The sequence below is a fragment of the Panthera pardus genome, unplaced genomic scaffold (assembly GCF_024362965.1).
Source record: "Panthera pardus isolate Hobbes unplaced genomic scaffold, ASM2436296v1 HiC_scaffold_25, whole genome shotgun sequence".
Lineage (NCBI taxonomy): Eukaryota > Metazoa > Chordata > Mammalia > Carnivora > Felidae > Panthera > Panthera pardus.
The window spans coordinates 11866083-11880275 of record NW_026526821.1 but is presented as its reverse complement, the minus strand read 5'-3'; the positions used below and the strand labels follow the sequence as shown (position 1 = coordinate 11880275).

The following is a 14193-nucleotide window of genomic DNA, read 5'->3' as shown; positions in this document are numbered from 1 at the left end:
AGGCGCGCTCTGCACCTAGAGGAGATCCCAGCGACCCGTCTTGGGCCTGGAGCACCAGCGGGAGCACCAGCACGCCAGGTGTGGGGAGGCCCGGCTGCAGGGCATCCCTCAGCCCACACACAGACACCTGCCGCCCTCGAGGCCTGGGACAACTGCCTTTGAACCAGGGTGATCACCTCCTTCCAGTTACCCAGGATTGTTCCAGAACTACCCCCTTCTTATTACCCCAATGAATAGATAAAGAAACCACATCTCAGGGGCAATCAGTATAGTCTTGGTTTTGTGGTTGGCTTTTTTTCATGACAAAGCCGTTTATTTGTAATTGTCACATGTGTATCTAAAATAAAACATTCATATCCTTCAGAAAAGGTTAGGAGAAGGGGCACTTGGGTGGCTCAGTTGCTTCAGTGTCCGACTTTGGCTCAGGTCATGATCTCACGGATCGTGAGCTTGAGCCCCGCATTGGGCTGTCTTTTCTGGCAGCACAGAGCCTGCTTTGGATCCTCTGTCCCCCACCTGTCTCCCTGCCCCTCCCACTCCCCTGCTTGTTCTCTCTCTCTCTCTCAAAAGTAAACATAAAAAAGAAAACGGAAGCCTCTACCCCTGTCCTCTTCCCTCCTCAGATGCTACCAGATTCTTGGGTCACCTTTCACAGATAGTCTGTGCCCACGGGGTGGATATTATCTTATTTACTTCTGCACAAAAGGCAGCCTATTAGATATGCTGTTCCCTTGACTTTTTGTTTTTCACTTAAAAGTCTAGCAGTTCATTCATCCATTTGGCTAATATTTATTAAGCACCTCCTCTCGGGGTGCGTAGGTCAGAGCAGTGAATAAAACTGGTCCTGCTCCGATGGAGCCGTCTAGAGCAGAGAGTGAATATTTAGGTTTTAGGCCTCAGTAGTGAGGACATTATGTAGGTACCTATATAAGAGAAAATACATTTCCACAATTTTTTTTGTTGACAAAATGTAATATTTAGGAGCACCTGGCTGGCTCAGTCAGTTAAGTGTCCCAACTTCGGCTCAGGTCATGATCTCATGGTCTGTGAGTTTGAGTCCTGCGTTGGATTCTGTCTCCCTCTATCTGCCTCTTCCCTGTGTATGCTCTCTCGCTCTCAAAAGTAAGTAAATAAACATTCTTTAAAAATGTAATATTTAAAGATAATTTTTTGATAATACAGGTCTACGAAAGAGAGGAATGGAATTCTCTTTTGAAGATTTACATTTTGCTTTTAATTGGGATTCCAAGTTAGTGTTCCCCATCCTCAAATCGATTGCAAACAGTCATCTGTAAAAGCCATTCTTTTTTTTATTTTACTTTTTATTATTTTTTTTATTTGAGGCGGGGGGTGGGGAGAGAGGGAGAGAATGAGGCAGGTTGGGGAGGGTCAGAGGGAGAGAGAGAATGAGCCCAATCCCATGCGGGGCTCCATCCCAAGACCGTGAGATCATGACCTGAGCCGAAATCAAGAGTTGGTCGCTCAACCGACCGAGCCACCCAGATGCTCCTGTAAAAGCCATTCTTAGCACAAGGGGCCATAAAAGGCAAACCTTAGGTTGGATTCGGTCCATGGGCTGTATTTGCCAACCTCTGGTCTAAAGGGCAATCAGCAAAATAAGTAAAACATACACAATGTCAGGTAGTGGTTGAGTTGCAGGGGAGAAAAGTCAAACAGGGAGGGAGATAAGGGAATGAGGACTGGAGAGAGAAGGGGTGGGTGGCTGACGAAATGGTGCCAGAGAGGGCTTCCCTGAGGAGATGAGGGGGATGAGCCTGGAGGCCCTCTGGAGGGAAGACATTCCAGGGGAAGGGGGCATCACATGCAAAGTTACCGAAGCCGGAGCATGCCCGGTGTGGTCCATTGTGGCTGGTGCCTCATCAGCTCGGAGGGGCCACGAGGGCCGGACCCTGCATTAGACCACCTGGTGTAAGGCAGACGTTGGGTTTTCCTATGAGATGGGAGCCATGGAGGGTTTATATACACAGATGGTCTTTGACATTTTCACAGCTGTAAAATATTCCATTGATTGGACTATTAGGCATTTAACAAGTCCTATGAAGGATGACTTTTGCTACCCTATTAAAATTAATGAGGCTAATACCTGCACATGATAAAAAGAAAAAGACCTGGGATGTGGGATGTGGTAAAGCCTCTCCCTGCCACCCCTGCCTGGCAGCCACCCAGATCCCCTCCTGAGAGACAATCACTGTTACCAGTTTCTCGTGTCTCCCTCCAGAGGTGGCTTCTGTGTCTCTAAGAAACACCTATATATTTCCCCCACTTTCTGTGCAAATGGTATTACATTGTGCACGCTGTTCTGCACTTTGGTTTTTACCACTTAATGTCTTGATGATCCCTCATCCATTACATGCAGAGCTTTCTCCCTTTTGACAGGTGTGTAATATGACTGCACTATAATATATTAAATGGTCTCCAGATGGGCATTGGCTTGAGTGTAAGAGCATCAAATACTACCTTGGGAGGCTACAGAGATACCATAGGAGTGAGGCTCCTGCACAGAACCAGGCACACAGGAGGTGCTCAGCAAATTGGAACGAAAAGGGTTTGCACATCTTTTCCAGGAGCCCCCAACTCGGGGCACATTCAACAGACTTTGACCCAAAATCTCCCTTGAAAGCCATTTATATCCTGGGATGGTGATTTTGATTCCTTCAGAGGTCCTATGGGGTCATAGGCCCAAGGCTGAATCACTGTTTGCTTTCAGGCAAGTGTGAGACACTCGAAGAAGCTTTGTTTTTTAAATCAAGGAAGGATAAGGGTGGTGGTTGAGCCTTGTGGCTCATTCCTTGAACTTTCTGTAGACATCATCTTCTTCCTGGTCAAGATTAACTCTTTGACTCTGATTGATTCAGCCACCCGAGTAATGATCTAATCAACAGGGGCCAAGTGGCCTAATATACAAAGAGTTCTTAGCAGTTAAGAATTTCATCAATTCCATGACCAAAGGACGTGAAGGGATAGTTCGAACACGGAGAAACAGAATGGCTTTGGAACACGTAAAAATGCTCCACCCCATTCATGTGAAATGCAGATTGCAACTAGGAGGTCTCACTTTCCTTTATCAGATGGGCAAAGATAAAAAAGTTAGAGTAGACCCTGCCTGGCCAGTTTTTAAGAAGGGGCCCTCACTTCCCTGCTGGTGGAACTATAATTTAGTTTAACCTTTTTGGACGATGTTTGGACAAATGTATCAACATTTTATATAACGCACCTTTGACCCAGAGTGCACAGATGTGTGTTCAACACATCCATGGAAATTGCCACGTTGTTTATAGTAGCGGAAAAGTTGTAATCTAACCTGCAGGCTCAGGGAGGGAAAGTCCTCTTGTTAAATACATCCTGCCATTGTAGTATAATCCATACAATGGAAGGGTCTTCAGTCGTGCAAAAGATTAAGGAAACTGCATGTAAGGATCTGGAACAATTTTCAAGATACTGAATATTGTTACTTGGGAGGATAAAGCAAGATACAGGCTAGTGTGTGGGCTCCCATTTGTGGTACCTAAAGAAGGCATGTACCTTAGTCTACATATACATCTCCTTGTTTCTATAAAGACCCCCGGGAGATCATGCAAAGCACTGGTTAAAAATAATTGCCTTTGGGGAGAGAAATGGATATCTGGGATGAAGGAGACTTTCTTTTCTGTTTGGGTGTCACATTTTTAGTTACTGTTTTTACTTTTAGTGGGGGACGGACACCTGTGGAAAACGCAGGCCTCTGTTCAAATGTGTCTTCCCCTCAGAGGCCTTTCCTGGTCACATTAGATATTCCCAGACTGTCCTCCAAGACAGGTGTACCGGTTTTCACCCCCATTAGTGGCGTGTGTTCCCAGCCTCGAGCGTGGCGGCTCAGAAGCGGCCTCAGGGAGCGCCTCGGCCAGCAGAGGGCGCCGGAGGACCGCGCCCCAGGGCGGGGAGCGGGGAGCAAAAGCCCGGCCCGGCCCGGTTCGCTGCAGCTTCGCCCCAGAGGCCGCCCACTTCCGGGAGGACCTCACACCACTGCATCAAAAGTGTCGCCTCGCTTTTCCCTGCCATATGGCCCTGGGGCAGCACCTCCGGGAGCTGGTCTGTGGCCCCGGTGACTCGTTCGAAGCCCCCTCCCACCTCGCGGTCTCCGCCGCTTCCAAGAGGGAGGGGAGCGAGGGCGGGGACGATTCCGTCCGAAAGGAGGGGACGGCCCTGATCCGAGAAACGTCCTCCCCCGCCCTCCACCCCTTCCCGAGCGCAGGTGCCTGACCGACCCAGGAAAATGGAAACCCGGAGGCCAGGCGATGGTGTCTGCGCACCAGCGGCCCCTGGACTCCTTACCCTGGAGATAGGGGTCATTCATTCTTCCATTATGGGATTGTACCATCGTTCGTTAATCCATGATTCCGTTGATAAACATTTGGGTCGTTCCCAAATTCTTGCTATTAGGAGCAAGGGTTTAGTGAATATTCTCTTGTTTCTTCCGAGTTTGGGGCTGGGCAGCAGTGCTCAGTAGAATCACCTGGAGAGTTTGAAAAAATATGTTAATATGGGAGCTCACCCTCCCCCCCTCCCCCCCCCCCCAACTAATTAAATCAGGATGTATGTGGAGGTGGGCCCAGGCTTGGGTGTTCCCTAGCAGAATCTAATCTGCGGCCAGGGCTGAGAATCCCTGGGAGGCCCGCTGGCCTAGGAGTAGACTGTTACTAGCTCATGCCAAGCTTTTTCAAAGTGGCATGGGACAAAAGTCCTGCTGCCCTCACACCCTCCTCAACACTTGATATTGACCAAATTTTAACTTTTTGTTCTTCTGATGGGTGTGAAATGGTATCTCACCAGTGGTTTTAATTTGCATTTCTCTCATCTGATGAGGCTGAGCCATTGGTGAAAAATGTTGAAACAGAGACTGAAAAGGAGCCAGCCAGGTGAAGATCTGGGGGAAGAGAGGTGGGGAGGAGGGGGGGCTGGCAGGTGCCAAGGTCCTGTGGTGGTAAAGGGCTGGGATGTGGAGGAACACAAAGAAGTGGGGGGGGGGGGGGATCACTGTGCCTGGGGAATGGGGAGAGTGGCTCAAGACAAGGTCAGCAGAGGTCAGATCAGCAGGGCGGAGGGCTGTGGTGAGGACTTTGGCTTTTACTCTGGGTGAGACAGGAACATGGGAGGGTTTCAGCAGAGAGACATGGTCTTACTCCTCCCTCTGGCTGCATGGGGAGAATCATATTTTGGAACTAAATAGACACAGGAGAGGGGTGTATTCTAAGTAGTGACCGCATATGGCCCATCTCTCCCCCCTACCCTAGACTCGACTCAGCAACCTAGATCACAGTTGTCCCAAACAGACAATTGTCCCTGCCTCATTCTAGGTGGTGAGTAGTGGGGCTTACATGTTTTCATAGCTCTTGCTTCATAGATGAAAACAAGTGGGATGGGACTTATTTATGGATTTATTTCTGTACCTCCACCCCCACCCCAGGCCTGGCATGGCCCTGTCTGGAGTGGTGGGTCCCCGGGAGAGCTGAGGGTGAGGTTCCAGCTGTCCCTCCCCTGGGCCCACGCCACAGGGGACCAGTCGGTGCCCCCACTGCGGAGCCCAGCGTTAGATCCTTTAGACACAGTATTGATGACGCCCCAGAGAGGCAAGAAGCCCTGCCTCAGCCCTTCCCTTCCCCACTTCTTTCTCCCACCTGCCCAGAGTGATCTTTCTCAAGCAGACTCTAAACAGGTCCCTCCTCAGCTGAAAATCCTGTCTTGGTTCCCAGTGTCCTTGGGGCAAAGTTCAAACTCCTCTAGGCCCTGGAGGCCCAGCAGATCTGACCTCTCAGGCTTGGCCACCCCACCCCCATCCCTGGGAGCTGCTCTCAAAGACTCTGAAGTAGGCCGAGTCTTACCTCGGGCCTTTCCCCTCGGTATTTCTTCACTTCCTCTGGGAAGTTGCCCCGACCCCCTGTCAGGTGACCCGTTTCTTGACTGTCACAGCGTCCTGTGGCCTCCCCCCATCAAAGCACACTTCCCTTTGCTTAATAATTATCTGTTTACTTTCGTCTCTCTCCCCCGCCGTACGGCGAGCTACACTTTACAGGTAGAGACCCCGAGTGTTTTGCTCAGGAATGTGTCCCCAGCTCCGGGAATAGTGACTGGCACGTAGCGGGTGCTCAGTAAACATTTGCGAAGTGAAGGAACGGATGCCTTTTGCTAGATGATGCCAGATTGCTTTGCAAAAAAGGCTGTGGCATTTCACACTACCAGCAGCCACGTGAAGGTGTTCATTTCCTCGCAGCCTCCCCCGAAATGTGTATAGTACTTCGTGAATCCCACGCTCTTTGCGAGGCGCCAGCCTGGCCGAGGAAATTTCCGCCCCCTCCCCAAGCCTGAGGCGGAGGCGGTTTCGGAACGTCAGGTGCCCAGACCCGCGGCTGGCGGCGCCAGGGGGCGCCAGAAGCAGACGACCGTGCATCGCTGGGCAGGCGGGCGCGCGGGGTACCGAAGGGGGTCCCGCCTCGCCTGGGGCTCCCTGTGCCCGCCCCCGGCAATCCGCCGCGGGGCGATCGGAGCAGCGCCCGCGGCCGGGCCTCCGAGCGGCCCCCGCCCGGCCCCCAGCGCCACGCGGCGCGAGCCCCGCCAGCCCCGGCGCACCTGCTCGGGGCGTGGCCTCCGGCGAAGGCGCGCCTCGATTGGCGCCGAGGTGACAAAGGGGCGTGGCCTCCTTCGACCACGCCCCTCCAGAGGCTGGAGTACTTAAAGGAGTTGGCGGCGCGTCTCCACTCAGAGCGCAGCGGCACGGCCTCGCGGGTGGAGTGCCTCGCGACCCCTGTGCGAACCGGCGACCCCCGGCTGCTTTGGCCACCATGCCGCGCTCTTTCCTCGTCAGGAAGTCCGCCTGCTCCCGCCGGAGGCCCAACTACAGCGAGCTGCACGACTCTTCTCCAGGTGAGTGGACGGGGTGAGGGACCCCGGGGGGCTTCGGGGAGACCGGCGAAGGCTGGCTGGGAGGGAGGAAGGAGGGGGGACTCGGGGGCAAAATCCTGGGCCCAAAATGGAGCCAAGGGGCCGGGCGCGGGGCGGTGTGCGGAGGGGTGTGAGGAGCCCGGGGCAGGTGAATGGACGGTTGGAGGAGGGCTTTCCGAGGGCGGTGGTCTTGCGTGAGTTGTCTGCTCGGCGGCCGACAGGGGAGAAGCGGGGCGGGGCGACTGCGGAAAGGAGGGGGCCGGGGCCTGGCGGGGACGCAGGGGCAGGGCCCCCCCCACCCCACCCCACCCCCCCTCCGCCCCCGAGTCGGGGCTGGGCGGCGCCCTGCGCGTGAGATCTGGAGGCCGGGGCGGGCGAGCGGGGCGGCCGGGGTGAAGAGGGGCTCCGGGCGGGCAGGACGGGCCGTCGGGGCCGCGATTCTTTCCTCCCTCCAGTAAGTACTGAGCGCCGGCCCCGCGCGCCGCCCCCCCCCGCTCCGCCCCCCGCCCCCAGCAGGCTACGGTTTGTTGACTGACTGCGCGACCGACCGAATGCCTGACCCTGCCCTTTTCTCCGTCTCCCCCCAGAGTTTACCTTCCAGCAGCCCTACGACCAGGCCCACCTGCTGGCGGCCATCCCGCCTCCCGAGGTCCTCAACCCCACGGCCTCTCTGCCCACGCTCATCTGGGACTCTCTCCTGGCGCCCCAAGCCCAGCCCGTCGGCTGGGCCGCCCTTCTGCCCCGGGAGGTCCCCAAGGCTGCGGAGCTGACCTCCCTGTCGGACGACGACAGCGGGAAAGGCTCGCAGCCGCCCAGCCCCCCCTCGCCGGCCCCTTCGTCCTTCTCGTCCACCTCGGCCTCTTCCCTGGAGGCCGAGGGTTACGTTGCCTTCCCGGGCCTGGGCCGGTTGCCCGCGCAGCTGGCCGGGCTCTCCGTGGCCAAGGACTCCCAGACTCGCAAGGCCTTCAGCTGCAAGTACTGCAACAAGGAGTACCTCAGCCTGGGCGCCCTCAAGATGCACATCCGCAGCCACACGCTGCCCTGCGTCTGCGGCACCTGCGGGAAGGCCTTCTCCAGGCCCTGGCTGCTGCAGGGCCACGTGCGGACGCACACGGGTGAGTGTCCCCGCGGGCCGCCGCCCTCCCGCCCCCCGCCCCCGCCCCCGCCCGTCGGCCGGCCCGAGGTCAGGGTGGGGGACCGGGGCCGGCTGCCGCTTTCGGGGTGCGCAGACCGAGGCTCGGGCCTCCCCGCGGCGCTCGGAGAGGCCGCCCCTCAGCCAGGCAGATAGATGGGCTGGAGTTGGGGGTCCGGGGAAAGGTGCAACCAACACCTTGCCGTCGGGGCCAGGTGTGAAGGAGCCCACCGCCCCCGCCCTCCCCACCCCCACCCCCACCCCCTCCCCAGCCGGGCAGGATGTTGTCAGACCCCCCACCTGGCTCAGAATATCCTGCTTGGAGAACTTCTTCCAACCTTGCTCTGCTGTGTCCCCACTCTGGCCTCAGTTTCCTCGTCTGTAAAATGAGCATGAGACCAGCCTGTGGGGGTTCTGCACGGGTTACACGAAAGAAAGCATATGCAGAAAGCACCTGGGCCACCACTGGATACGTGATAACGAAAGTGGGTTTTTTTTTATGTTTATTTATTTTGAGAGAGACAGCAGGCGAGTGGGGGAGGGGCAGAGAGAGGGGAGAGAATCCCAAGCAGGCTCCACACGGTCAGTACAGAGCCTGATGCGCGGCTCGGACTCACCCAACCGTGAGATCGTGGCCTGAGCTGAAATCAAGAGTTGGGGCGCCCAGCTGACTGAGCCACCCCGGTGCCCCCTGAACAGAAATGTTTTTGATGTTTGCGCCGCTTCCGTGCTGTGTGGACTTGGGCAAGCGATTGAACCTCTCTGAGCCTCAGGATGCTGATAGCACTTGTTAGGGCGGGTATCAAGATTCAGTGTCTCCTTAATCACTTCATAATAATTTGTTATCATGGTTCTCAGGGCTGCTCTCCCTGCCCCCACCATGGACTAGATAAACTCAGTCCTATCTTGCGGCCCTGGGAATACCTTTGCCGGCACAGAACACAGTTCTACCTGTGTTTCAAAAACATGAGACTAAATGTGTAGAAAATTGTGAAATGGAGACTTTTCTATCCTTCAACTCTCTGGAAACGTGGAAAAGGTAGCCGCTGCGTCCTTTCAGAACTTGAAAGGTGGCTGCTCTTTGGGGTGTGACTTTGGGAGAAGGTTCAAGGGTCACAGCTAGCAGCTTTGGGGTCAGGCTGACGGGTCTGGAGACCTCAGTTCTGGCATTTCCTGGCCCAGTGGCTGACCTCTGAGCCATGAGGGTCAGTGGGGTGGTTTGTTTAGGCCTGGCGTTTTGCAGGCATTATTGATATTACGACTCCCACAAAGTGTCCCGGGCATCCCCCCCCCCCCCCCCGGCTTGCAGACGACCCCCCCCCTCCCCTCACCCCCGTCCCCCTTACTTCGTGCACACGCAGCCCTGATTTTAAAGGGACCTGATGTAAAGGTCCCGCCAACTGCCAGGCCTCTGTCCTGGGCTGAAGAGGGCTCTATTTGGGGGAGTCGAAACCATTGGGGTGCTCCCCTGAGCCCCCCAGCTTCTCCCCCCTCCCATCCCGACATTATTTTCATGTAAAGGCACGGCTCAGACACAAAAAGCCTGTTGAAATGCACCATCACCATCCTCATTGACTCCCATTGTGTGTCTTAATGGTGGGCCCAGTGGGTGGGGGCTGGGGGAGTGGAGCAGGTGCATGGGCCAGTGGTGCCCAGCACCTGTTCCCGGCCTCAGCTGCTGGCCCGCAGCGTGTCAGGCCCCTTTAATCCGGGGAGTATCGCATGTACAGTGCCCCCCTCGGCGGCCTTTGTCCCCGCCGGCCTGGTGCCGATTTCACACTCGCCAGGATCACCGTAAAGACGTCTGCGGGGGTGGGGGATCTGCAAGGGGTGCAGGTCTGTGCCTGCTGCTTGCACACACAGACCCCTCCACCCCATCACGTCCTACCGAGGCCTCCCTCCTTTGTTCACGGTTGTGTCTGATCCTACGCAGCATAAAGGTAGCGTTCACTGAGCACTTGCTGTGTGGGAAGGGTATTGCCCAGGGCCTCCTTTACCTGGGTTAATGCAGTAAATCGACAGCCCCAGGAAGGGGGTGCCGTTGTAACCCCCACCTTACAGATCAGGAAACTGAGGCACAGAAGGAAATCACTTTGCCAAGTCACAGCTCAGAAGGCTGGAGCCAGGGTCGCTTCACTTCTGTCAAGGAGGTGAGAGGGTAGTGGCTTTCCGTGCCCTGGGGAAATAGGACTCCGTGCCCCCTTACCCAGATCTGTGTCCAGTAAGCCCTTAGTTCACCAGGGAGTGTGTGAAGGAGGAAGAACTTCATGTGGACCTTGTAGTGCGGTCATCAGACCTTCCTGGCCTAGTATGCAGAGGGTGCTCAATAGTGACCGAGCCAGTTAACTCAGACATCCCTTCCCTAGTCCTCCTGCTAAGTCCCCCTGCTCTGTGGGGTAGCCTGTTGCCTTGTCTCTCTGCCCCAGGAGACTGAGCCCTTGAGTGGACGGTTCCACAGTCAGCCTCAGGCATCTGACTTTGGACCCCTCCCTCCCAGTGCCCAGCACAGTGCCCCAGGCACCCAGAGGCTGATGGAATTCATTCATTCCCTGCTCTTGAATTCCAACACAGATTTAACCAGTGGGCCATGGCCTAGGGGCATATCAGGCTGAGAGTGGGAGGGTAGAATTTTACTTTGTAGTAAAGAATGTTCAGTTTTATTGGCTGGCACATAGTGGAAGCTTGATAAGTACTTGTTTAATGAGCTACTATTTGGCGTTCTTATTTAGTAGGAGATGCTGCACCCCCAAGAAAACACAATAACATTGTCAGTGTTTTCGGACTGTGTACTATATCGTCTTCGTTGGGGCAGGAATTAGGAAAAATTGGTGAACAGCATTATCTGGTGGTGATTGAGGGGTCAGGCTCCTCTGAGGCTTTAAAAAACAACAGACTTCTCTTTGTATAAACACTTCTTGAGTGAGCACGTACTGTGTACCTAGCTCCGGGAGCGGGACTCTTTTCAGCACGCCCTGGGCCAGGCAGGTGGTATGAGGGGCACAGGTAGAAAGGGGTTCTAAACAAGTCATAAGGTAAAAGGTTTCTGTAGCCTTGTGGCGGGGTCCCAGGCCCTGGGCTAGAGGCTTGGGGTGAATCCAGGGGAGATCCCTGAATTTCAAGACTTGAGATCACTGACAACGAAGGGAAGGAAAGAACATAGTCGGCAGGCAGCAGCGCTGTGATGCGGAAGCAGCTCAGAGAAGTGGGCTAACCTGCTGGGGGGAGGGGTGTGGCCGGGAGCCTTTAAGGTTGACTCCAGCTTTGTCCCCCGATGAAGTGAATCCAGGCGTGATAATAAGGAGTACCCACTAGAGCCCCCTTACCTGAGAGGCCGTCTGTGTAGTGGTTAAAATCAAGGGCTCTGGAATCAGGGTGCTTGGTTCTTGCTGGGTGACCCTGCATATCCTACGTGGCTTCTCTGTGCCTCAGTTTCACCGTTTCTAAACTGAGGACAGAGGTAGGACTAAATGAGGCGAGAGTCCCTGGCACAAAGTAAGTGTTCAGTAAATTCCGTCACCATCATCGTCATGGTGTGTTGAGCACCCCCGGCCAGCTTGCCGTGATGAGGGCTTTACTTACCGCCTCTGGATTACTGACTCCTATTGGTGCGGGGGTGAACAGCTCCATTTTACCGATGAGCAAATGGAGGCTCAGAGAAGCCAGATGACTTGCTCAAGGTCACCCGGTGGGAGGTGGCAGAACTCCCGATCACATCTAGGGCTTTGGGCACCAGATAATAGGGCCTGGTTTTTCTGGGTCATGGGATTCCTTCAGGGTTGGGGTGATCCGGCTTCGAAAGGCCGGGGTGGGGGGACCAGGATTTCAAATAAATGCCAGCTGTTACCCCAAGTGGTTCAGCACTCGACTCTCCTGTTTTCTGTCCTCAGGAGAGAAGCCCTTTTCCTGCTCCCACTGCAGCCGAGCCTTCGCCGACCGCTCCAACCTTCGGGCCCACCTCCAGACCCACTCGGATGTCAAGAAGTATCAGTGCAAGACCTGCTCCCGGACCTTTTCCCGCATGTCCCTGCTGCACAAACACCAAGAGTCAGGCTGCTCGGGGGGCCCCCGCTGACCCTCAAAGCTCCTTCTGCCTCTCCAGACCCTCCCCCGGCCATTGCGGCCTCCATCCTTCCAACTGCCACGGAATTCCCTTCTGAGCTCCCCCTTTTGGCTGCGTTTGCCCCGCAGGGGACTCTGAGGACCTTTTTCCAGTTCTCTCTGCCCTGGTGCCTCGGTGGGCTCTGAGAGAGGCCTTCCCGTGGACGTTTCTGTGAACGGCTGGTGGGGAGGGTGGCTTGCAGCCAAGTGTTCTGGAGTTGGCCTCTCTGTGTGGGTTTGTGTATCCAAAGGTGTTTGGATACAGCTGCTTTGAGCTCCGGGACAAAAGCAGACAGACCGATAGGAAGCTCCCCCCACTCAGGGGAACCCACTCCTCCCCCACCCGGAACCCTCAGGCCACCCCTCCAGGAGGTGTGACTAAGCGCGCAGGTTCACCCCCAGGGCCTGTGGGGGCGGTCACTGACACAAGGACTGGTCTAGACCCCAGGTTGCCCCCAGGCCTGGGCAGCTATTTCAGCCTCCTGTTTGTCATGGTGGCACCTGTTTCATGGGCAGTTTAACAACGTCTCAAAAGAGACTGTGAGTAATTGCTGTCACTTGTTGGGGGCCCGAGTGGGGTGCTTCAGCCTGACCGATGTGTCTCCCAGAACTATTTTTGGGGTCTGACAGGTGGGCCTGGGAGGAAGATGTTTACATTTTTAAAGGTACACTGGTATTTATATTGCAAGCAACATTTTGTACTAAGGAAACGTTTTGTATAGTTATATGTACAGTTTATTGATATTCAATAAAGTGGTTAATTTATGTATTAAGAAAGTCTACTTAGTTTTCTAGAGGGGTGGGTGTTTTAAAGGGCCTACAGGAAGGGAGGAGGGGCCAGGGGTCCTTGGAGCTCGGATATTCCCGACACGGGCTTAAATCCTGTCCTCTTAAACGTCATGTGGCTCTGGACTTCTGACTTTGACTGTCAGGGACTTTATTCGTGCACGTGGGTTTTCCTCTGAGCCTGGGTGTCCTGTCTGGTGGGGAGGGTGGGAACACCTGTGGGCCAGTGAGAGCAGTGGGGGGTGGGGGGGGGTGGGATGCGCATGTTCCTTGCACTTTACATGTGACCCTGATCGATTCATCCTTCCATTTTGAGGCTGACCAGGCCCACAGGGTGAGAAGCCAGCTCCCAGGCTGTCGGCTTTGCCCCAGCACTGCAGGTTGGGGAGGGATTGGCTGCTTCTCCCAGATGAGGGAGTGGAATGCGCTGAGCACGAAGGGGACAGAGGATGTGCTTCCTGTTTCCAAGGGCTCCGGGCCCCACTCTGGCCTCCCTGTCGGACCCACACCTCTGTCTGGCTGCTGGGTACCAAATGGCCTTTGATGCAAGGAAATTGGCTGGCTGGAGCCGAGAGGGTGAGAAGCCAGGCCAAAGGGTAGGGGTCATTCAGCTTCCTGCTCGAGGACAGGACGGGAAGACGGTTAGCTTGCGTCCTAGGCTGGGATAATTCACTCCTGGCTGGTTGTCACGGTGACCTCACCTCTGGGGCCCTCCTGGGGCCAGGAGAAAATGAGTGTCCGTTCTGAGCACAAAAGGTGCTGAAGGTGCCAGTTTCCTGCGGGGAGCCGAGCAGGACTCCCAGGCGTCCCAGAGCCCCAGAGTCAGGCCGGGGGTGGGGGGAGCTTCATGTTCCAAAGGAGAGATGATTCTTTCTTCTAAACAGGAAATGGTGACCCGCGGGCCGGGAGCAGCCCTTAATGACTTGCAGCTTTCCTCCCAAAAGAAAAAAAAAAAAAAGTTCTCTAACAATCGCCAAATTGTAGCTGGCCTCCCTGAAGGGAAGTTAGGGAGTTGCGGGGGTTGGGGGCTGGGCGCCAATTTGCTGAGGGCCTACTGTGTCCCGTGTCCCTGGGCCGTCATGTATATTCACCCCACAGTAGGTGCCGACACCAATGGTGAGGGAATAAGTGACTTCCCACACTCCAGGGTGGGGGGGGGAGGGGGGACAGGCCTGGTGGAAACCCCTCCCCGACACCCGGAATGGGGTGTGCCAGGCTCTGAGCATTCTGGGAGTCAGGGA

The 14193-nt window shown here is 55.5% G+C and overlaps 1 protein-coding gene across 1 annotated transcript; it reads left to right on the top strand.

Moving 5' to 3' along the window:
- The first annotated feature begins 5035 nt into the window (after positions 1-5035).
- SNAI1 (snail family transcriptional repressor 1) lies at positions 5036-12935 on the top strand. The gene is made up of 3 exons (XM_019458170.2): positions 5036-6918; positions 7524-8051; positions 11956-12935. The coding sequence occupies exons 1-3, from the start codon at positions 6837-6839 to the stop codon at positions 12138-12140; spliced, it is 795 nt and encodes a 264-aa protein (XP_019313715.2). The 5' UTR covers positions 5036-6836; the 3' UTR covers positions 12141-12935.
- The last annotated feature ends 1258 nt before the right edge of the window (positions 12936-14193 follow it).

Coding starts and splice junctions, on each gene's coding strand:
- SNAI1 (XM_019458170.2), top strand. CDS start 6,837: ATGCCGCGCTCTTTCCTCGTCAGGAAGTCCGCCTGCTCCCGCCGGAGG. Junction 6,919..7,523: donor GCTGCACGACTCTTCTCCAG/GTGAGTGGACGG, acceptor GTCTCCCCCCAG/AGTTTACCTTCCAGCAGCCC. Junction 8,052..11,955: donor CCACGTGCGGACGCACACGG/GTGAGTGTCCCC, acceptor TTCTGTCCTCAG/GAGAGAAGCCCTTTTCCTGC.